Source organism: Brachycentrus maculatus, unplaced genomic scaffold (genome assembly GCF_059751285.1).
Source record: "Brachycentrus maculatus isolate JH-2025_06_01 unplaced genomic scaffold, ASM5975128v1 h1tg000354l, whole genome shotgun sequence".
In the NCBI taxonomy this organism is placed as follows: domain Eukaryota; kingdom Metazoa; phylum Arthropoda; class Insecta; order Trichoptera; family Brachycentridae; genus Brachycentrus; species Brachycentrus maculatus.
The window spans coordinates 93,175-117,723 of record NW_028281103.1 but is presented as its reverse complement, the minus strand read 5'-3'; the positions used below and the strand labels follow the sequence as shown (position 1 = coordinate 117,723).

At 32.1% G+C, this 24,549-nt stretch overlaps 2 protein-coding genes across 4 annotated transcripts in view; one reads left to right on the top strand and one right to left on the bottom strand.

Annotated features, from left to right (window-relative positions):
• LOC148303708 (protein takeout-like) overlaps positions 1–7,630 on the top strand; it is a 34,827-nt gene extending 27,197 nt beyond the window's left edge. Inside the window, exons 3-5 of the mRNA XM_088269519.1 lie at positions 2,363–2,496; positions 4,219–4,368; positions 5,386–7,630. Of these exons, the coding sequence (XP_088125645.1) occupies positions 2,363–2,496; positions 4,219–4,368; positions 5,386–5,537 (436 nt within the window). The 3' untranslated portion in view covers positions 5,538–7,630. The remainder of the gene's footprint in view (positions 1–2,362; positions 2,497–4,218; positions 4,369–5,385) is intronic.
• A 1,435-nt stretch (positions 7,631–9,065) lies between these two features.
• Positions 9,066–22,695, bottom strand: LOC148303707 (amine oxidase [flavin-containing]-like). Of its 3 annotated transcripts, none has more exons than XM_088269524.1 (10): positions 22,516–22,695; positions 20,972–21,105; positions 18,472–18,659; positions 17,189–17,411; positions 16,175–16,376; positions 14,980–15,142; positions 13,272–13,399; positions 12,329–12,478; positions 10,836–10,981; positions 9,066–9,783 (listed from the first exon to the last, which is right to left on the bottom strand). In XM_088269524.1, exons 1-10 carry the CDS (start codon positions 22,565–22,567, stop codon positions 9,565–9,567), a joined length of 1,605 nt encoding a protein of 534 aa, XP_088125650.1. In that variant the 5' UTR covers positions 22,568–22,695; the 3' UTR covers positions 9,066–9,564. The 3 variants fall into 3 exon arrangements, with proteins under 3 accessions (XP_088125650.1, XP_088125648.1, XP_088125649.1); XM_088269522.1 differs by having other exon boundaries at positions 9,067–9,783; positions 20,909–21,105; XM_088269523.1 differs by having other exon boundaries at positions 9,069–9,774; positions 20,909–21,105; positions 22,516–22,694.
• Positions 22,696–24,549: the final 1,854 nt, after the last annotated feature.

Sequence of the window (24,549 nt, the reverse complement as noted above, 5' to 3'; positions counted from 1 at the left end):
CTTGTCTCAAATATTCTTCAAATATTGAAACACACTTCAACAAACTAATTAAAATTATTTACCACAAATATTAATCCTCAACCATATGTAATGTAATAAAATAAATATTTCATATACTTATATTATAGTAAAATCAAAAACTAGAATTTTTCTTTTTCTAATTCTTATCAGCACCAAGTGGAGTGGTGCGTAGGGCACTACATTGTATAACGCAGAATTATTTTTTCTCATTTTTTTTCTCTTGGAATTTATATTGAATATTTTTTGTTTTTTGAATATATCAAAAATCAAAATACAAACCCTTATCCGCGCCCCAATGATGCATAGGGCACTGCATCATATAAACACAGTGTTATCTTAATCGTTAACACACGAAGGAAAGGTGATCAGCCCTCCGCTTCAGGTACTAGTCCAGGGTAATATTGAATGAATATTATAATGAAAAAATCACTTTTTATTATTCGACCACCCCACTGGGAATTGAACCCGGGACCTCCGGCACGGTAGCCGAGCATGCTGACCTACGGAGGTCAGCAAGCTATAGAAAAAAAATGTAATTTTTTTAACCCAATTTATTTTTTGACCAGGGTATATCCATAGGTTAATAAATCATTTTTTTAATGTTTTTTGCAGTGGTACATTTAACAATATTTTTTTTGTTAAATGAAACTCAAACTTATTGAAATATAAAAAAATATAATTTCTTTTTACTTTTTATCTTTTAATAACTCTTTTCTTTTCTAAACCACATATTTATTTCGAAGGAAAACTTATTTTATCAATGCAAAAACGGTGTTTAAAAAAAACAATTAACGTAAAATGTTACCAGGATTTATAGAAGATTACGTTGCGTTTAATGAATACTGGATCTTAACAACAATATTACAAAGGCTGGCAAAAAATTCAATAAAACAAGTAATATGCGTTCTTTTCACATTATTTGTAACCTTGAATTTGAACTTGAATTTGATGATTTTGCTCATTCTTGACAATTCGAAAGGTAAATAGTGTCTTCTAGTAGAACCGGTCTCATCAAAGTTAAAATGAATTATTTATCCTTTTACTTGTGTCTTTGTTTACCTCACACTCCGCTCACTCCTTTCAACAAAGTCATATTTAAAAAAAACATTGATTTTTCAGGAGATCGTTTTTAAAGTTTAAAAATATAATAAAATGGATATTTGTTTGAAAATGCCATAACTAGGCGAAACAATTGTCACAATATTCATTTTTATGTGTTTTTGTTAATAAAATACATTTCAGTAGACTAAAAAAATCTGTGTGTGATTTAAAAATTAATACAGAAATTAAAATGGAGTACCTACTACAAATTAAACGACAAATCAATAAATAATAAAATGTATTCAAAATAAATATCAAGCCACTTATTGAACTTTTAACTGTGCAAGAGATCTTTTAGGGTAAAACCTGAATGTTTTTTCTCCATTTCAAAAATATTAAGTATATTTAAAAATAATAAACAATCAATACCTTGTATTCAAAATGCAAAAACAACACTTTCTGCCCTGTAGCTGGTAAATATTAAGTTAAAAATATGCCGCTTTCGCTGGGATACAGTAAATTTTCTGGGCATTCCGAAAATATGCACAACTGAAAATTGACGATCTTTTTTATACATGACGTTGTTGAAAGAAGTGAGTGATTCGTTAAAACCAGGGGCGTGCCTTCCATATAGGCAGAAAAGCAGTCCCTATCCTAACTTACGCGCGTGACACATAAAAACGCAACCAGTACATACCCTACCTTACTAAGTAGTACCAGTTTACCGTACTAGCTACCTCTACTGCCTACCCTAGTAAGAAGTACCAGTTTATATTATTTATGACATCATCAAAGATGATGAAGAATATGGAAGTCTGAGCATTTACGGGGCTGACGACCGTCATAGGCTGGTTTAAGTGATCACTTTACACACGTGTAACGTTTACCAATTCTACCCATTAAAGACAACCACACTACTCAAATTCTTGGAAGTTCTATATATATACATATATATATATATATATATATATATATATATATATATATATATATATATATATATATATATATATATATATATATATATATATATATATATATATATATTTATATGAACCAATTTAGAAACATTGTTCTTGAATCACTACAACTTCACTAGAGACATCTATCGGTGAGATGAAAATAAGCTTTTTATTGGGCAGAATTTTTTTTATTAGTATGTGAGGTCCGAATCCTATAACTCCTATGAAAAATAACTCCTATAATTGGAGATAATCCAGATTTGTGAACAAGTATTTGGACACACTCAAAATGTTGTAAATGGTAAAATTGTTAATATTGTTTTGGACCGCCTTTTCAGGAGTGACATTCCAAAGCTGCGTATTGACATCGGCCTGACATTACCCAGGATCGAGATCACCGGACAGTACGAGGTAGTGGGGAACGTGCTTCTCTTCCCGGTGAGGTCGCAAGGAGACTTCTGGGCGGCCTTTGGTCAGTCACAACCCATTTTACCATCACTTACCTATAAGACCAAAAAAAAACAGGGACATCTTAAAAAGTAACGAGTTTGGATTATTTTATTTTGTTTTATTTATTGCAAAGCACCCAAGCTTTGCAAAAGAAGGATGAAAGCAGACTGAATGTAGTCGAAATGCGATCCCTCAGACGAATGTGTGGTAAAATGATGGTTGATAGTTGTTCGAATGATGAAATAAGGAAAGAATGCAAGGCTGAGATAAGCATTATCGATAAAATTAAGAAAGGTGTGTTGAGATGGTCCAAACCATGTGGAACTTATGAGTGAGGAAAGAAAGGTTGAACAAATTTATGAGGCGAATGTAGTTGAAAAAAGAAGCAAAGGAAGACTGAGGGAAACTTGGCACAATCAGGTATGTCAAATACTGGAAACCGGCCGGGTCAGGAGTCGTAATAATCGTCAGGTATGTATGAGGAGATGCATGAATACAGAAGAGGAGAAGAATGTTTGCAAAGACAGAGTGGTGTGGCGTTTGATTCTCTCTGCCTACCCCTGCAGGGAAGCAGCGTGATGGTTAGCAAAGCACCTAAAATTGCGTGATACATGCCACCTTTCATTACTGGTAAGGTACCTTTCATTATTATGCTGTAAATATATATGTGTGTATATATATATAATACAGTTCATTTCATTAATTACTTGTTCAAGCTGTGTTGCTTTTAAACCCAAAATATCCAATATAATTAATATGCATAAAGTCATTTTTTGTCTTGTCACCATTAATATGATATAGATTTTTTTAAACACTTTTTATTTATTTTTTTATGTTTCCTTGTAATAGTTTTTAAAGCGTAGGATTGACCACCTTGACTTCATTTTATTTTAAACTATAAAAATATAATTGCCACTTAGTCAATAATCCTTCAAAATAAATAAAATATAAAGTAGTTTATTTATGATATTTATTTATTTAACCAGTATATTTTAAGTGTGTGAAGATTTCCTCCACTAAGTATGAAGATTAGTTTGAAGATTTTTCATTAAAATCTCAAATAAAGATTTTATTTGATTGATATCTCAAACCAAGAAGAATATTGAAGAATAGTCTGGGCGCAACCTATCATTGGCTGGTTAAGGTGATCTTGTAATTTTCTCTGCCTCCGTGGTGTAATGGTTAACGTGTTTAGCTACCGTGCTAAACAGGTTAACCTGTTATTATTTATTTAAGCCCCCTGGGAATCGAACCCGGGACCTCTAACATGTTAGCAAAGCGTGCTGACCATTACACCACAGAGGCAGAGGCTATAACATACGTCGGAGATAATTTGGCCATTTTTGTGGTGGTCGTGAAGTAGTGCTTTTAAGTGGTATTACACAAAGTGAACGATGAATGATAAGTAGTGTTATATTCAAAACCCTTATCCGCACCCCAATGGTGCATAGGGCACTGCATCATACAAACGCAGTGTTATCTTGATCGTTAACACATGAAGGAAAGGTGATCAGCCCTCCGCTTCAGGTACCAGTTCAGGGTAATATGTAATAAATATTAGAGTGAAAAATCACTTATATTTATTTGACCCCCCTGGGAATCGAACCCGGGACCTCCAAAACGGTAGCCGAGCGTGCTGACCATTACACTACGGAGGCGGAAGAGTGTTATATTACCATACCATAAAGTTAATGATGCTTTTAATATACAAAACATAAAAGAGATTGGTTAATTTGTGTGCTAGGTGACGTGTCCGCCATCGGCAGGATATTCGGTAAGGAGATCGTCCGAGACGGAGTTGGCTACATGATGATCGACAAGCTGCTCGTGGACTTCAAGCTGCAGAAGTCCAGGTTCAAGATCAAGGATCTGGTCAACGGGGGAAATGTTATCGGTAATTATTGAATACTTAGACGTATGTAAGATCCTAACCAGATTAGGATCTACAAAATTTTGAGTGTGTCCAAATACTTGTTCACAAAATCTGGATTATCTCCAATTACAGGAGTTATTTCCATATTATTTTTTGACATCTCATCAAAGATGAAGAAGAATATGGAAGTCTGGGCATTTACGGGTTACACACGGTTTACACACAGTTTATTTACGGGTTTATTTTCTGGCGTTTCTCATGTATGTGATTATAATCCAGGATTCGGACCTTACATACTAATATAAGAGTTTCTGCTTAGTAAAAAGCTTCTTTACATCTCATCAATAGATGTCTCTAGTGAAGTTCTAGTGATTCAAGAACAAGGTTTCTAAATTGGTTCATATATATATATAGAACTTCCAAGAATTTGAGTAGTGTGGTTGTCAATAATGGGTAGAATTGGTGAATGTTACACGTGTGTAAAGTGATAACTTTAACCAGCCTATGACGGTCGTCAGCCCCGTAAATGCCCAGACTTCCATATTCTTCTTCATCTTTGATGAGATGACAAAAAATGAGCAAATGCTAAGAAGTTCTTGACTGGCCCACACTAGATTATCCCTCCTGTTCCCAACACAGATTAAAATAAAACTTTTTTTTTGTTAGAAGAAACATAAATGCACTAGATCTATAAACCTTGTACATTATAAGCAAGGTAAATAATAAATGTATCTGCAATTAAAAAAATATAAAAAAACCCATTGATGGCTTTAGTGAACTCAAACATGAAGTGTCCTAACCTGACCTTCCCGAACCAAATGGGATCGTAATGTATATTTTTACACTGTACTATTTATTTTCTAGTCGTATAATTTCTATTTGTTGAATTTTTTATTGTTCATTAATGTAGCCAGTAAAATAGTCTTCTGAATTTCTGAAAAAAGACAATTTAAATTTCTCAATCCTAAATAAATACGTACAGTTAGTATCCTAATCTTATACTAGTTGTATGTTTATTATATATTTGAATTTCTCTAGGCGAGGCAATGAACCAGTTTCTCAACAACAACGCTAACGAAATCATCGAAGAAATGAAACCTGCCGCCTGTCAAAGCATCGCTAAACACTTCAAGGGATTCCTCAACAGCGCCTTCCCCAAGATCCCCATCAACGTGTGGCTCAAACCCTAATCCAAATTCCCCAATGGATATCATTTAATTTAATGCTTGCATACCAATAATTGTACTATTAAGTCCTTCACAATAAGAAATAAGAGTACACGATACTTAATTTAGTTATTATATTGCTGAGCAAAACACAGAAGGGTCATATTGACGTACGTAAAGTGCTCAATCTAAATTTTTTTCAATTTTGAGATATTTGGTGTAGGTTATCAACTGACCATTATCTACAAATATAAACAAACAAAAATTACGCCTTGTTTTCAGGCGTATAAGACGCTATCTACATCAAATTTTCGAAATGAACTGAACTCCTAAAATGCTAACTACTTAATTTTGACAAAGCATAAAGTTTTGAAACGATTTAATACATTATATTATCGTTTTTTTTTATGTAAAGTACTAGTTTAGAATTTTAGATAAAACCGTTAATTAATAAATAAAAATACGTTGGAAAAATCATCTAAGCTCTCTCCTGTAAAGTAACAGATTTGCAGATAGAGTACTTTACGCAGGGGCCGTCGGTATCATACCAGTGGTTGAATGCAACGTTGTGTCGAAATTTCAAATCAATCGGTGTATAACTTAGGAGATTTTGAACAAACGATCATTTACATTTTATGTACATAAATCAGACGCCTGATTATGCACCCTACGGATGATATAGGTGTCTCAACTTGACATGAAGCGTCTATTGTTCCTCTTTAGATAAAAGAAGATGGAAGTCTCAGCATCCCAAAGCTTACAAACTGACATAAGTGTGATAATTTTGAACACTTATGTAACTTTCACCATTCTGCCCATTATTGAACATCCAATTGCATTTATTTTTGAAAGATGTACATATAAATGCACTGTTGTTGGATTCCTTCAAATTTTAGTTATAATCAATTGATATGGAATTTCGGCTAACAGTGCTGCCATTAGTCGAAGATTCTCAGACTGACTTCCATCTTCTTGCATATAAACAAGATAGATGCTGTCAAATTGCATGATCACGTTCAAATCCTGTCCTTGGTCAAAATTGCAAATGCTTACTGTTAACTGCATGTATTTTTATTGGCCTTATGTTCAATTAGGTTACTGCTATAAAAATTATGATGTCTCTGAATGATCACAATAAGCGAATTGCACCAAAGTTGCTTAAATCTTCCTTCCACATTCTTCAAACGAAGACAACTCCTGTGTAATAAATATGGCATAATACTGATAGATTGTACTTAAATAGGATATTGTAATCTTATAAATAGAGTATAAATAGTCCATCTAAATCATTGGTTCTTAATCTGGGTTTGATCGAACCCCAGGGGTTTGGTGAGTCAGTTTCCCGGGTTCGGCAGAGGTCTCAACGTTTTGGTGTAAACAAATGGTAACGTACCCTGATTACTAAGAAAGTTCTGGAGATTTTCAAACCGTTTGTTACAACATATCTTTGCCACCAATCCTTTTGGAGGACGCTGGATATAAAAACGAAGAAAGGAACAGACTTTGTTGCAAAAATGACATGAGAGTGGCACATGCCCAAGGTAAAGCCACACATTTCTGAACTGGTCTCTGAAAGGCGACAGCAGAGGTCACACTTATTTGTAGTAAATATTCATTATTTTGTTTTGTTGTATGTCATGTTAGTATGGATTTTTTCCTTTATTTTTTAATGGTTTTGTTCATTTTGTCCACCTATGTATAAATATATTCCTATGTTTTGAATTAAAAAATATATGAAAATGAAATATGAAACTGGTGGTGTTCGGTACCTCCAACAAGGTTAAGAACCACTGATCTTAATTATATAAGTACTCCATCTTAAATACTTTAATTTCTATCTGGTACATTAATGTAGGAAATTATATCCTCGAGTTATTGTAACGACTAAGTTTGAAGATTAGTTTGAAATGTACAAAACATGTTACTTAAATACAAATTCAGTTTATGTATTGAAATAAATAATAGTGGATGGCTCATCATTATAATACTGTTAAGAAATAACTGTGATAAGGAAATAAATAGGTTAATTTTGAATAGAATATTTCTAAGCAAGAAGACACTTTTTTTAAAATAAAATACTATTAAAAACTGAATAAAGAATAAAATGTACGAACAAATATTTTGTTTTATTATTTATTTAAGCATTTCCTTTCTCCTTTTAAACGTTATCCGCAACTGATGGTGCATAGGGCACTGCACCGTATAGAAGCAGTGTCATCTTGATCGTTAAATACACAGAGGAAAGGTGATTAGCCTTGCACTTCAAGCACCAATCCAGGGTGATATTAAATAAATATTAGATTGAAAAAACTATTTATTTTGACCCTCTTGGGGATTCCCCAGGCGGACAAAATTATATTTCCATGACCATGTACATATTATATACTAACTACCCATCACGCTCAAGAATATAATGTCACACCAACTTGTCTTTGAAAAAAATATTCGCCTCTTTCGCATAAATTAATTTGTTTTACTGTTTTTTCTTCACTCTTTTGTTCCATATGTCCAAACCATCTCAACACACCTTTTTCAATTTTATCGGTAATGTTTATCTCGGCCTTGTTTTATTTTCTAATATCACCATTCAAACATCTATCCTACATTGTTTTGCCGCACACTTTTCATATAATTACAACTTGACTACTGACCAGACCACTTCGTCAAAAGCCTAGCATTCTTTTCTAATGCATTAAGAGTCCATTGTACACAGCCAATTTAAATTTCGGTGATTATTATTTGCTAAAACTAATTTCACTGCATCATCCACTCTGTTCACAGTATTTAGTCATTTATTCATTCACCTTTACTTTTAGGTCTGTATTTATGTACCAATATACATCATAACGCATTAAAATCATTGAGAATTTTTATGATGCATTTTTTTTTAGTATAAAAATACAGTCCAATACCTCAGAAACTTGGTGTGGAGGAACAAACATATGAAAAAAAGAAAGTAAAATAAAAATATACAAAACATGTGTTCGACCTATAGCTACTTATGGGATTGAAGCAAGAGAAGATACTTCTAGAACAAACTCTCGACTTCGAACCTCCGAGATGAAGACTCCGATCCATAATCGAAAACACATTGCGAGACCGAGTAAGAAATACCGACATCCGGATCATATGTAAGACGGAGGATATTGTGAGGTGGGGACGACAACGAGGGGCGATACTGGAATGATAATGCAAACAGAATCTCAGAAGACAGACTTCCACATATCGTCCTTCAAGGAAACCCTGAAGGACGCAGACCCCAGGCAGACCTCCAAAAAGGTGGAAAAATAGCTGGGAGTCAACATTCCAAAAGCTACAAGCAGAGGCACAAACAAATCCTTAAGATCTAGAAAAAGAAGAAGAAGAAAAATACAAAAACATATTTATCAAATTGATCACAACTTTACATTTCAATTTCCCAACAAACCTTATGTAAGAAAGAGTTACCTTATTGTATTACTTATCTCATAATATGGTTGTCGTAAGAAAATATAATAAAACAAAATAAATTATTATTTTACAATTTTTATTTGCATTTTCTAATTGCTTATAAAAATAAAGATAATTTTTAAAGTATAAACAGTATAAAACTATTGAAGTACCTACCTATTAATAAAGTATAATATTTTGTAGTTTAAAAGCATAATTAGCTTTTTGGTAATATAAAACTCTATTTATCATTCATCATTCACTTTGTGATTTGAAAGCCAGTTTTATTAAGATGTAAAATTCGTATGCCTATTATTTTATCAATTTAGTTTTTAGTGAAAATTAGTCAATAGTTGACCTGATGAGGTTGTTCGGAAACCAGTAGTCGTGAAGTAGAGTATTTGAGTGGTATTTTACAACGATGAATGACAAAGAGAGTGTTATATTACCATACCACAAACACAATGCTTTTAACATACAAAATAGAAGAAAGGTTATTTTATGGTTAGGTTAGATAAGTGAATAAATTTCACAAAGTGATGAATGATGAGGACAGTTCTGCATATTATTGTATTAATAAATCTTTTTAATTTTTCCTGTAAAGATATTTCAGCAACAAAATTCAAGCGTTTGGGTTGCTTGGTGTTCCTCCTCTATGGATGTAAGAATACGTAACATAAGCTAGCAAAGAAGCTAGCATCAAGCCTCCAGCAGCCTTTGCACTGGTGTTTCTTCTCAAGGCCGCAATATACCAGCAGAACATCTCCTTGCAGGTAGGCCCCGAGATGTCAGTATATGGTAAGATCCTCGATAAGTCATGAAAACTCACCGCCTGAAAATTCTGCATGGATAAATTTCAAATAATATTAAATTCAATAAATTTAAATACACAAATAAGTGGGAACTGTGTTTGCTCACAGTTAATTAAAAACAACAACGCATCTACAATTCAATCCGGGGTCTAATCGGGAGTCAACTGATTGGACTGCAATCAGCAAAAAAATTGGCGAAAGCGATTAAAAATGCAGATGACAAGTGGTACCATAGTATTTTATTCATCGTTTACCATGAGAAAGGAAGAACCATTAATAACAAATATTTAAAAGTGTTATTATTTATAGAATTATTATTGAATGTTATGTTTATAGTAAGAATAATGAGAAGAATGTCCGCCTCCGTAGTGTAATGGTCAGCACGCTCGGCTACCGTTCTGGAGGTCCCGGGTTCGATTCCCAAGGGGGATTAAATAAATAAAAGTGATTTTTTCACTGTAATATTTATTCAATATTACCCTGGACTGGTACCTGAAGCGGAGGGCTGATCACCTTTCCTTCATGTGTAAGCGATCAAGATAACACTTCGTTTATATGATGCAGTGGGGTGCGGATAAGAGTCCTACTATTATTATTATTATTATTATAGTAAGAATAAGAGAAAAACATCCTAATTACAGAAGTTCCATCAGTTATCCTTTCAGTTTTCTTTTAAATATGCTTCTTATCCCTATTTATTATACCTGTTTATTGTTTTTTTATATTTTGTCATGTATTAGTTTTGGTTATCTTTTTAAAATCTTTTTTGTAACTTATTATTTGTGTTCCGGTCTTGTTAACCTTAAAGCCATGTCTCAAAATGAGAAATATATATTACTCATCGAGAATATTATTTATATGACTTATGTATGTAATATGTTTAGAAAAAATAAATAAATAATATAAAAATCCTACGAATATATTGAGTGGCGGATTAAGTGAGAAAAGCAGAATAGAAGCACTCAAAGCAATGAGGTCTCATATTTGAACTCATAAGAGCTTGATAATGAGACGCTGATCATGTGTACAAGTCCCTTTACGGAAAATATAACGCGATTCATAAAAAACAAATTCAAAATACCTGTGGCCTCAGCATATACATAATGTTGACATAAGTCTTGTATCCAGCCATAAGAGCAGAATCTAGATCGCAGTTGTTATTTAAATCAAGACACGACCAGTCAATTTTACGCATTTTACCATCAAATGTTTGCATCCTCAGTAAGCCTTAAATTTGAAAAAAGTCATGGTAAACAAATAAAATACTACCAAAAAACTTACTTACATCTTTGAAATAACTCATGACATCCTTAATACAAAATAATTTGTATTTTTTGGTATGCTTTATGTCAGTCTTTTCTAAAGTATGGGATTATTAGATGGGGTGGTAAGAGTGACGAAGTATTAAAAAAAAATCTACAATGAAAATGAGACAGTCAAACAACTATATGTATAACTATATGCATTTAAAAGTTACACATTAAAATTATAAGAAATAAACTCTTACCAAAACCATACACTATAGCACACTATAAAAAAAAAACAAACATAGAACTATAAGAATAAAAATGTAGAAACACATCAGATATACCACATTTGGTCAAGAAAACATTGAATTTTATGCAATACAGCTATGTAACCTGCTTCCATTATCCAGAAAGTCAATAAATATCGAAATCATGTATAAAAGAGATATTGATAAATGGAAAATGGAGGTTAAAAGATTAGGAATCGATCGCATCATCATCCATGTCTTCCATTACTGCATGATTTTTGACACATTTTACAATAATTTTATAAAATATGTAATGTAAAATGTGCCTTTAGTGCGGAAAGACCCAGTAAGGACACATTAAACACATATTTTCAATTTAACATTATAAATTTAAATTGTTTATATCGGTCACTCCTTTCAACAACGTCATTTATCAAAAAACTTGATTTTTTAGGAGATCGTTTATAAAGTTTAAAAATATAATAAAATGTATTAAAAATAAATATCAAGTCACTTATTGAACTTTTTACTGTGCAACAGATCTTTTAAAGTAAAACCTGAATGTTTTTTCTCCATTTGAAAAGTATTTAGTACATTTAAAAAAAATAATTAAACAACACCTTTTCTTCAAAATGCAAAAACAACACTTTCTGCCCTGTAGCAGGTAAATATCATGTTTAAAATATGCCGCTTTTGCTGGGATATAGAACATTTTCTGGGTATTCTGAAAACATGTACAACTGAATATTGACGATTTGTGATATATGACGTTGTTAGAAGGAGTGAGCGATATGTGTTTGAAGAAATTAATAAATATAATAAAAAGTAAAAAAAAAGCAAAAAAAACCTAAATGACCATCATGCCGCTTTCCACAAGGGCAGGCAGAGAGAATACAACAGCACACCGCTCTGTCTTTGCGAGCAATCTTTGCCTCTATCACATTCTGCATCTCCTCATACATACCCGCCAATTATTCTGACTCCTGACCTGACCACACCCAAGTATTTGGAATACTTAATCAAACAAAGTATTTTTTTCAAACTAAGGCAAGATTTATTAAAAACTAAGGTATATTCACCAACAAAATCTCCTAACTGGGGTACTTCTATAAAATCGTGGTCTTTTTCTTCTAAATAGTGAAGAGGATAGTTAGCTTTCTCCCCGAAACATTTACTTAGTATTTCTGTAACCCTGTCTTGCCCTATAAATTTGCCACAGTTGCAATTTTCTGGAAGAAAAAAAATACAAGGAAATTCATATCTGAAAGATATATTGTAGAAAAGGTTCAACTTATAAATGTGTCGCCTACATTCAAAATCCGCCAGATCCAATTTTATACGATTTAAAAATAAATTCTCTATCAGAATGCCAATTCTTTAAAATATTTATATACTTGAAAACTCTACTAAAAAATACTTAAAAACAGCATTATATTTCAAATTCCTCTATATTCATGGAACTTGCTTTCTGACCCGTATCGGCCAATCAAAGAGCGGGGATAGGTCAAAAATTAAGATGACGTCATTATCGGTTTGTGTCTCGTTTTTTTTTTTTAAATACTGTATAATTTTCTAAAAAATTCTCTATTTCATAATATTTAATCTAAAGACAGACGAATCTTTTGAACAGAAATGTTACTTGGAGAATTTGCATTTTTTGTAAAATCAACTTACATGGATCTGGCGGATTTTGAAAGTAGGCGACACAATAGCAACTTGTACAATAACAATACTGTTTGTTCTGTTAATAACAATACAATTCAATACAACTTGTAAAATAACAATACAATTTGCAAAATTTGTACAACACACTTCAATTTGTACAATAACAAGACAATTTGTAGCATCTTCTTCTCCTTCCTGGCTCTATCCTAACTTATTGTCTTTGTTGACTGTTGAGGTCAGCTTTCCTCATCCTCAGGTCGTAGGTCCTTCTATCATGGGCAATATCACTTAGTGACTAGTAACGTTCAGTCATTACAAACCTTTAAAATCTAAGTAATTGAGTGCTCAATTTATTACCATCTTTATCCGGTTTTCGTAAACTCCCAGATATAACAAATCTTTTCGACTTGTTTTTATTTGTCTTTGCCTCATTCATGGGATCCTGTTCAGTTACCAATGAATGAAATTTGCATTCATGAGCTGACCTAGTAAATAAAATGTCAATTTATTCATTCACAAACCTACAAAATGTAAATAATTATATACATATAATATTATGATGGTATTGTTATTAATATTTTTATGTTGAATCAGACTTATTAAAGTCTCTGCAGTCTTATTTTTCATTGAACTAAATATTTGACAGTGAAGCATGGAGTTGGTAAAAAAACAGATTAAAGTAGACTGAATGCAGTCAAAATGTGACCTCTCACAATATCCAGTAATGTTTGATAGATGTTCGAATGATGAAATAAGGAAAGAATGCAAGGCTGAGATAAGCATTATTGATAAAATTAAGAAAGGTATGTTGAGATGATTTGGATATGTGGAACGTATGAGTGAGGAAAGAACGGTTAAATAAATTTATTAGGCGAATGTATTTGGAAAAAGAAGCAGAGGAAGACCTAGGAAAACTTGGCGCAACTAGGTATGTCAAATATTTAAAAGTCGCCGTGTTAGGAGTCGTAATAATCGTCGGGTATTTATTAGGAGATGCATGAATGTAGAAGAGGCGAAGAATGTTTGCAAAAACAGAGTGGTGTGGCGTTCGATTCTCTCTGCCTACTCCTGAGGCAAAGCGGCGTGATGGTTAGTTAGTTGGTTAGTTAAATGTATGATAGATGTTTGAATGGTGAAATAAGGAATGCAATTCTGAGATAAGGATGATTGATAAAATTAAGAAAGGTGTGCTTAAATGGTTCAGACATGTGGACTGACAATGACCGAGGAAAGAACGATAAAACATATATATGAGGTGAATGTAAATAGTTAAAAATAGTAGCAGACGAAGACTGGGGAAAACTTGCCATGATCAAGTATTTCAAATACTAGAAAGCGGTCAGGCGGGAGTGAGAATTATCAGCTGTTGTGGATGAGGAGATGTATGAACGTAGAAGAGGTAAAGAATGTTTGCAAAGACACAGTGGTGTGCCGTTCTTTTCACTCTACCTACCCCTAAAGGTCCACCTTTAGTGGTCAGTCAGTCTCCAGACGGACCGGAGCATTTCGTCGTAACAAAACACGTTACGATGCGAGCATTCAGGCAGTCAGTACACCGAGCCGAGCGCTCCATCCATAGTTTTAAATGCTTGGTGATGCTCGCTGGGAGCGATGTTACGACGTTATATTACGACGAAATTCTCCGGTCAATCCCAACCTTAAGAGAAGCTGCGTGATGGTTAGTTAGTCAGTTATCAAAAATGCAAACTTTATAATCCAAAATCAATTTCGATTTATTTTTATTTATAGATAATATACACATTACAAACTTAAATTTAAATCGTAAACATACACATAGATATAGGCAATATAAAATAGAAAATAAGCAAGAATACTATTGCTAAAGGTGTAGAAGAATCCAACTTCGGAAAACTCCTTCAGACACATGGAACAGATCAATATCCAATGAGATATTGTTCAACATAGCGATAGCTCTTCCTACAGGCATAACCATCGGCAGGTTGGTTCTGTGTATAGGAATGTGAAACAATCTATGTCGACGCTGTCTTAGGTAACTATCGGGAACATACAGACCAATGTTCCGGATAATTTTAAAGCGCTTTACCTGATTGGTCCACCAAAACTAAATATCTCTCCACTGTAGCCCATGTCTCTCCAAAAGGGTTCACTATATTCTAAACTAAAGGTAGTCTTCTTCCCATGAAAAGTTCTGTTCAGTATTTCCAAATTGTCATTGGCGCTCAAGAGATTTGGATCTATATAAATATCTGCGAACAAAAGGTCATGATAAACTGATTCAGTATTTTCAAATTGTCATATAATATTTATTTCGACCCACCATGGGAATCAAACTGAGACCACGGTAGCTTGACAAGCTAACCATTACACAACGGAGGCATGTAGATTACTAAGTGGGAATGGGTTTACTCTTGATGATTAAAGTTACTATATTGTTAAGTGTAAACCAAAGATGAAACTCAATCTTGTTAGGCATGAATTGATAAAGTTAGCAATGAAGTTATGATTTTAATTCTATGATATTTCTTATAAGTTCACTTTGTGATTTCACCGATCCTTAAGGCCAAGCATTCGTTAAGTTGCATTCATTCCACCGGAGACCGCCGGAGAAGTCACTTGTCTGTTTACACCCGATTTTTTTAAGGAATGTATATTGGATATTTTTTTGTTTTTCAGAGTATAAATAGAAAAAAAAAAAAAAAAAATATATATATATATATATATATATATATATATATATATATATATATATATATATATATATATACATATATATATTTTAACCCCTTTCAATTACTCTTTTCTTTTCAAAACCATATATTTATTTGAAAGAAAATCTAATTTTTTAAAGCAAAAACGGTGTTTTTAAAAAAAACAATTATGTTAAATGTTACCTGGATTTAGAAAAAAAAATTATCGTCCGCCTCTGTAGTGTAATGGTCAGCGTGTTTAGCTACCGTGCTGGAGGTCCCGGGTTTGATTCTTAGAGGGGTTAACATAAATATTAGTGATTTTACACTGTAATATTTATTTAATATTACCCTGGACTGGTTCCTGAAGCACAAGAGTGATCACCTTGCCTTTATGTAAGTAATGATCAAGATAACACTGCGTCAATTCGATGCAGTGACCTTTGTACCATCGGGTGCAAATAAGGGTAAAAAAAAAATTAATATAAAAAAATAAGTAGCGACTTAACGAATGCTAATCATTAAGTAATATGTATCTACTGTTGTAGATATACAAAACATATTGTAAAACATTGTTGATGTATCTCCTACCTTGTATCTCAGACGGCTTTAAAGCAATAGCCAAAGTTTTGCACTCAAATTTCCCCTCCAGTTCATCAGTATCAATGCGGATGTTCCCCCGTTTATTCCACAAGGCTATGACTTTGTGGGAGGTGGATTTGAAAAGTGTCAGCCCGCTGTTGTGACGAACCATCTTCTTATTTCTTACCCACAAGTAAAATAATACAGACACCTGTTTAAGGAAAAGTAAAAGTATAGTAAATATTTTTCAAAACAGAAGTTTGAAATCGAAGACCAATGGATAGACTAAAATTATAACATGATGGTTACACTTGCAAGGCGTTAACATCTCTTTTGGTAAGGAGTTCTTATTTAAAGCGTCTTTATTTTACTAATGCACAAAGGTGCAAGGCGATGACAACTCTATTAGTAAAGAATTGCTAGAATCTACACCTAGTCTTCTTCATTTTGCTAATACATACACTTGCAAGGCTTTCGCAACTCTATTGGTAAGGATGTAAATCCTTACCAATGAATTACTTTTAGTAATAAAAGTGTCCTCATTGTACTAATGCAGACAGTCAGTGGGGTGCACAGAATTTTTAATCAGGCAGGCAGTAGGGTTGGGTAAGTATAAGGTATAGTAGGCACTGGTCGTGTTTCTATATGGAACGCAAGTAATCCAGGGTAGGCACTACTTTTCTGCCTATATAGAATGCACGCCTCTGCAATCAGTTACAAGGCGATTACCCTATTCCTAAGGAATTACTAAAAGCTTGTATTTTGTACTAATGCATACAGTTACAGGGCAAAAACAACTCTTTTGGTAAGAAGTTACTTAAGCTTTTTTATTTCACTACTGTATACAGTTACGAGGCAAAGACAGCTTTGTTGGTAAGGAATTACTAAAAGCTTATTTATTTTACTAATGCGTAAAGTGCAAGGCAATAACAATTGTGTTCATAGAGTTGCTGATAGCTCGTATTTTCTACCAAAACTTAGCACAAGTGGATTAAATAAAATACAGTGTGCATTGCCTCTTACTTTATCAGGTGAAACGCCACATCTGTCCCACACCAGTTCCTCTACTGCAGACATCGCCAACGGAGTGAATATATAACCGTGTGCGTGCTGTGAGACGCTTATGCTGTCTAGCTCTCTCTCAAGGGCTTCGGCCACCGGGGAAACGGGACAGATAGAGATGCCTGCCAGAGGTAAACGTCTCGACAGACTATCCAACTCACCAAACCAGTGCCAAATTTCCCAACTAACAGGGGAGTACAAGAAAAATCTTTTAAAGTTGTAATTGAAGCATCAATGGGTAACTTTGTAAAGCATAAATTTGGAAAATTCTTTAAAGACATATGAGTATGCGACAAAACAATGTGTAATAGATGTTCAAATGGTAAAATAAGGAACAAATGTAAGGCTGAGAAAAGCATTATTGATCAAATTAAAAAAGGTGTGCTGAAATGGCTTGGCATAAGAATGAATATAAAAATTATAGATTTTCATCTCAAGTTGATAAACCTATGAAATTGATATATCATCTGTAGGGTGAATAATCCAGTGACTGATAAAATAAATAATAACAAATGAAGTAAATACTATATTACTTCAATGGAATTCTATCAAAAATCATTAGTAAAAAAACCTTAATCTAACTGATATAAAAAAATTCACTTATCGCTCACTCCTTTCAACAACGTCATATATCAAAAATTAACAATTTTCACTTGTGATGGTTTTCGGAATGCCCAGAAAATGTACTATATCCCAGCTAAAGCGGCATATTTTGAACTTAATATTTACGGGCAGAAAGTGTTGTTTTTTTAATTGTGAAGAAAATGTATCGTTTTAATTTTTCTTTTTAATATACTAAATATTTTTCAAACGGAGAAAAAGCATTCAGGTTTCACCTAAAAAGATTTGTTGCAACTAAAAAGTTCAATAAGTGGCTTGATATTTATTTTTATTACATTTTATTATATTTTTAAACTTTAAAAACGATCTACTGAAAAATCAAGTTTTTTGATATATGAGGTTGTTGAAAGGAGTGAGCGATATGTAAAATAATTTGTGAAGAATCTCACATACGTTTATTAACATTTATACTAATAAAAACTTACCAATTTTAACCATAGATATCACCAAAGAAGGAGCATATAAATAATGTTTTAAATTGAAGTATAAATATAACATCCAAATCAGAGTATTGTGGTTGTCAACCATGAGTAGAATGGGGAATGAATGTGAACAGCGTATAAAGTGATCAATCTAACTATTAAACAATAAAAAATAAAAATAAATGAAAAATATTATTCAACCTCCCCAGAAAGCCTCCATAGGGAAAACTCTGACTATTTTCAGTTTCAGCTACTACATTCAACTCATCGTCAAGATAAATTTTCTTTAAAATGGTCAGATTTTCTGAATCTCCTATGTCAATTGCATTGTTACAATCCAGATCTATATATTTCTCATACTGCTTTAGGATTCTCAAAGATCCATTTTCCTGAAAGAAAAAACACCCTAAACCATCTATAAATAAATACAACTGAACCTAGATATAAGAAATTCCAAGCGACTGGGACATTTCTCTCTTATAAAGAGGTCTCTCAAAAGAGATATAAATCCTTGTTTGTTTTTTTAGAGAGGGTTTAAATGACGGGACCTTAAGCTAGCTCTCTTTTAACACTTTAACCACTTCATAGGCCATGCTGGCATGCTATTTTAGCAATGCATTATCAACTGGATATGCCACATTGGCATTTTGACTATATGCAATTTTGCTCACAACAAAAAAAAACATTATCTTATATTTATATTTGAGCTTTGAAATTTCACGACTCGATGGCAAGATATACTTACGAAAATTTTATTATAAAAACTGACATCTGTCAAAAACATGGATTTTTAAATATTCTATAGTTAATTGATATTTCATAATTAAAGAGTATTTATAAATATCTTAATGGTAGGAAATATGTACAAAATGATTTAAAAAATCCATGTTTTCGATAGATATCATTCATTTTAATTAACATTTTAATAACATATCCTACCTTAGTAAAATGCTTGGCAATAAATGTTATGAATGTGTCTTCAATTTTAAGTTGTAAAGTCCAAGCTGGATATAAAATACCAAGACATTAGTGAAATATCCTACATATACGTACAAAATATTGAATTAAAAAATCCATGGTTTCGATAGATATCATTAATTTTAATCAATATTTCAATAATATATCTTGCCATCAAGTAGTAAAATTTCAAAGCATAATTTTTTTTTTTTTTTGTAATCAAAGTTGCATACAGCTGGGAACGCAACGTGGCATATGCAGTTGATAACGCATGTAAAAAATGGTACTCTAATATGGAGCATGCAGTGGTATGTTAATTTTTGCAAAAAAATGCAGTTTCACTCATAAACTTCCCGCAAAACCGTGCAATCGGTGAAGTGTTAATGAGCTTTCACTTGTGTTTAGGTATCTTGTATCCAGATTCGACTTTACAACATAAAATTGAAGACACTTTCAATACATTCATTGCCAAGCATTTTACTAAGGCACAATAGATGGAGCCGTTTGCCAATATCTGCAGTTTATTATAAGTGTTTTCTTCTTCTTCTTCTAGCCTTTGTCTACATCCAATGTTGCATAAAGCACTGCACCATATTAATAGTCTTATCTTTACCATTCATTACATGAAAGCAAGGTCATTAGTCCTTTCCATCAAGTATACTAAATATTTATTTATATCCCAGAGAGATATTAAATAAATATTAAAGTAAAAAATCATATTATTTTTTGACATCTCATCAAAGATGAAGAAGAATATGGAAGTTTGGGCATTTACGGGGCTTACGACCGTCATAGGCTGGTTTAAGTGATCACTTTACACACGTGTAACATTCACCAATTCTACCCATTATTGACAACCACACTACTCAAATTCTTGGAAGTTCTATATATATGAACCAATTTAGAAGCTTTGTTCTTGAATCACTAGAACTTCACTAGAGACATCTATTGGTGAGATGTAAAGAAGCTTTTTTACTAAGCAGAAACTCTTATATTAGTATGTGAGATCCGAATCCTGGATTATAATCACACACATGAGAAACGCCAGAAAATACCATTTTCATTTTTATTATTAAGCTTATAATTTGACCAAACTTCCATATTCTTCTTCATCTTTGATGAGATGTCAAAAAATAATATGAAAATAACTCCTGTAATTGGAGATAATCCAGATTTTGTGAACAAGTATTTGGACACACTCAAAATGTTGTAAAAAATCATTTTTACTTATTTATTTTTTTACAAAAATGTTAATAAAATTACTATATAATCACTCACCGAATGGTTATATACCAATTTTCGACCGAATGGTTTTATACTAATTAATTTTTTTAAATTTCCGATTCGGTGAGTGGTTATATACTAATTTTAATAACATTTTTGTAAAAAAATTAATAAGTAAAAATGACTAACCATAAAGTAAATGCTTTAAATATGAATAATATTGAAAATAGAAAATCATTGATATTTCTTTTGACTCCATTGCTAATTGAACTGCGGACTTCCAGCACAGTAGCCAAACACGCTAACCACTACACTAAGGAGACAGACTTATAGCAGGTCATAACACAGCATCAAATGGTCCTCTTGAAGTGTAAGGAAGCTAATCACAAGATATTATTTAGTTGCCAATGAATGTGTTGAATGAAATACAAATTTGGGAATAACATTTTTAAATTACCAATATTTCTTTAGCTGCATCAGTTTCAGTTTTCTTTTCATAGACATAAGGGAATTTAGTTACTTTTTTGTCAGTTCCCAACATACTGCTTATGGTCTTTGCATTTAGCCTCTCTTCCTTGGCAGATCTCTGGTTTATAAGAAGCACATCACAACTTTCACCCAGTTTTTCCTTCAAAAGATGAGCAGCAAAAGCCCCTATATTTTGAAATCCATAGACAAAATAATGAGATTTAAAAAAAGCCTTTTGATCACTGCAGTAGCGATGCTTTTGAGAGTAGTGGCAGCATTTAAATTGAGCAAAGATAGATAAGAAGGCCTTTAAACTTGACATCTCATCCGTAGCGTGATAATCCAGTGTCCGACTAATAAATAATATTTACACGTTGACTGCCGTGGCAATTTTCAGAATTCCGGTCTAAAAAACCAACCTTAAAAATTTTCATTTTTAATTAAAGTTTTACTTTATGCTTCTTATGCCTGTTTATCGTTTTAATATTTTGCCATGTATTAGTTTTGGTTATTTAAAAAAATCTTTTTGCAACTTTATTATTTGTGTTCCAGTCTTGTTAACCTTAATCCCATGTCCCAAAATGAGAAATAGAAATTACTCATCGGAAATGTTATATATATATATATGACTTATGTGCGTAATTTATTTTGAAAAAATAATAAATAAATACTTAGTAAATACCACTACTTCTTAAAATCTACTGTGTCACCTGTTTCGATGGATTCCGCATCATTTTCAAACACCGTATGTGAAGCTAATTCTAAATATTAGAGTTGGGTCCTTGGGACGTTGAAGGTTGAAGAGGGGGTAGGAGCTTTATACCACAAAGTGACTGCTGAATCAATTAATGAAATTAAAAATATTCTTTTACTTCTTGATTTATAATATTTATTTGTTATAATTTTCTTTTGAATATGCTTCTTATGCCTATTTATTATACCTGTTTATTGTTTTTATATTTTGCCATGTATTAGTTTTGGTTATTTTTAAAATCTTTTTTGTAACTTTATTATTTGTGTTCTAGTCTTGTTAACCTTAATCCCATGTCCCAAAATGAGAAATAGAAATTACTCATCGGGAATGATATATATATATATATGACTTATGTATGTAATATATTTTGAAAAATTATTAAATAAATACTTAGTAAATACCACTATTTCTTAAAATCTACTGTGACACCTGTTTCGATTCATTCCGCATCATTTTCAAACACCGTTTGTGAAGCTAATTCTAAATTTTAGAGTTGGGTCCTTGGGACGTTGGAGGTTGAAGAGGGGGTAGGAGCTTTTTACCACAAAGTGACTGCCGAATCAATTAATGAAATTGAAAATATTATTTTACTTCTTGAATTTTGTTAATAAACTTTTATTAATAAATTTTGTGTTCATGTAAGCCAGCATTGATTTTTTGTTCTCTTCCCATGCGCCATCTATCCATATTAGCACTGATATATTACGAGTTTATTGTTTATTGTTGCAAGTAAACACAGTACAAGATTACTCGTAATCAGCGTCCTAAGCCAAGAACACAATTTACAAGTTATCTCGTAGTTGGCAGTCAAAGTGTTAATATTATTATTCTTTATCACTCACCAGGAATTGTATTTCCAAGAATAATAACGTCTGCAAAACATTTTGCTGACATTCATAACAAAAAATTTACTGTTGTTTAATTTTGACGGAGGATTTATAAAATTGAATTAAATTGCCATTTATGTATACATCTCAACTGACTTCTAATTTTGTTGACTTTTTCCCAAATTGTGCCCCATATTTCACACTTAATTTTGACATGAAAATATTTTTAAAAATTACAATGACATAAAACAAGAATTTCAATTGTTTTATTAGATTACATTTTAAGGTTTCTAAATTCAAAGAAAAGATTATAATTGTCTTGACGTTTAAAATTCCCCAATTCAGGTTTTTTTATTATTTATTCTTCAAATATATAAAAAAATACTAATATTTCTTCATTTTTAAAATCGCCAAATTTCTAGCTTGCTATCATGCTGAATTGTAAAACAAAACAGTAAAAATTAAACATTATAATAGTATTATTTATTGATTCAGCATTAACTTTGTGGAATGACATGATTATTTTATTAAAATTAAACACTTGAATATACCACTTTATCAAGTTTTATTTTGCAAATCATATCATGGAAACTAACCACTCATTTGACTCTCATACACTTAAATTATTACACTCTGTTACAATTAAAGGTCAAGTCATGAATAGTTTAGAAATACATAAAAATTTTAATTCAGATAAAACAATAATTAATAATATACTGTTTCAAAATACGTCACCATTATTATCAATGTTTCCTTTTACAATAAATCTTGTTCCTTAACCCCCCTCCCTATATTAATTAACCCATATATACACCTAAATATACTTTTGTTCGTTAGTTTTAATTTGTACCAGAAGATGAAAACATGTGTCGTTTTTGAAACTAGTCGTAAATAAAAATAAAACTCGATAAAGTGGTATATTGAATTGTTTAATTTTAATAAAATTAAAATAGTAAATGAATATAAAAAATAATATTACTAATTTTTAATAATAAAGCTAAACTGGCAGTACACGACGGAGTACTGGTTCCAACTCTAATGTACGGAAGTGAAACATGGAGTTGACAAAAGAAGGATGAAAGTAGACTGAATGTAGTCAAAATGCGAAGAATGTGTGACAAAACTATGTATGATAGATGTTCGAATAGTGAAATAAGGAAGGAATGCAAAGCAGAGATAAGCATTATCGATAAAATTAAGAAAGGTGTGTTGAGATGGTTTGGATATGTAGAAAGAATGAGTGAGGAAAGAACGGTAAAACAAATTTATGAGGCGAATGTAATTGGAAAAAGGAGCAGAAGAAGACTGAGAAAAACATTGCACGATCAGGTATGCCAAATACTTGAAAATGGTCAGGTTAGGAGTCGTAATAATCGGCGAGTATGTATGAGGATATGCATGAATGTGGAAAGACTAAGAATGTTGTGGTGTGGCATTCTATTCTCTCTGCCTACCGTCAAAACACAGTGCTGGTTAATTAGTCCATTGACTTATAATTGAAATATGAAATATTATTATTGTTTGCATTTGTAAATTCGCATTGCAAAGACAGAGTGGTGTGGCGTTCTATTCTCTCTGCCTACCCCTACGGGGAAGCGGTGTGATAGTTCGTTAGTTAGTTATATTACTAATTGTAATTAAATTATTCTTTGATAATCATAAAAGGCAAAATAGAAGGTCGACAAGGTGTGTGCAGAATACAGATCTCCTGGCTCCGGAATATACGAGATTGGACGGGGATCAGGACCGTAGAGGCGCTGTTTAGAGCTGCCCAATACAAGGACAATTACTCTCAAGTGATAGTCCTGACATGACACGCACACATGAAGATTATTTTATATTAATTTATTTGTTTCCAAAAGAAACAAAGAATAATCGAGAAAGGGAGAAGAATAAATAATAAGACATTCATATAAAAATATTTTATCACATTTCTTTTTATTTCATAAAATATTTATTTTTTAAGAACTTTATACAAATGTAGTATTCTTCAACAATTACTTACAATTATATATATATACACATAAGATATATTCATACAACAAAAAT

Coding starts and splice junctions, on each gene's coding strand:
- LOC148303707 (XM_088269522.1), bottom strand. CDS start 22,567: ATGTCAGCAAAATGTTTTGCAGACGTTATTATTCTTGGAAATACAATT. Junction 21,106..22,515: donor TCTTGGAAATACAATTCCTG/GTGAGTGATAAA, acceptor TTCAAAATATAG/GGGCTTTTGCTGCTCATCTT. Junction 18,660..20,908: donor ATGCAGCTAAAGAAATATTG/GTAATTTAAAAA, acceptor TTTTTCTTTCAG/GAAAATGGATCTTTGAGAAT.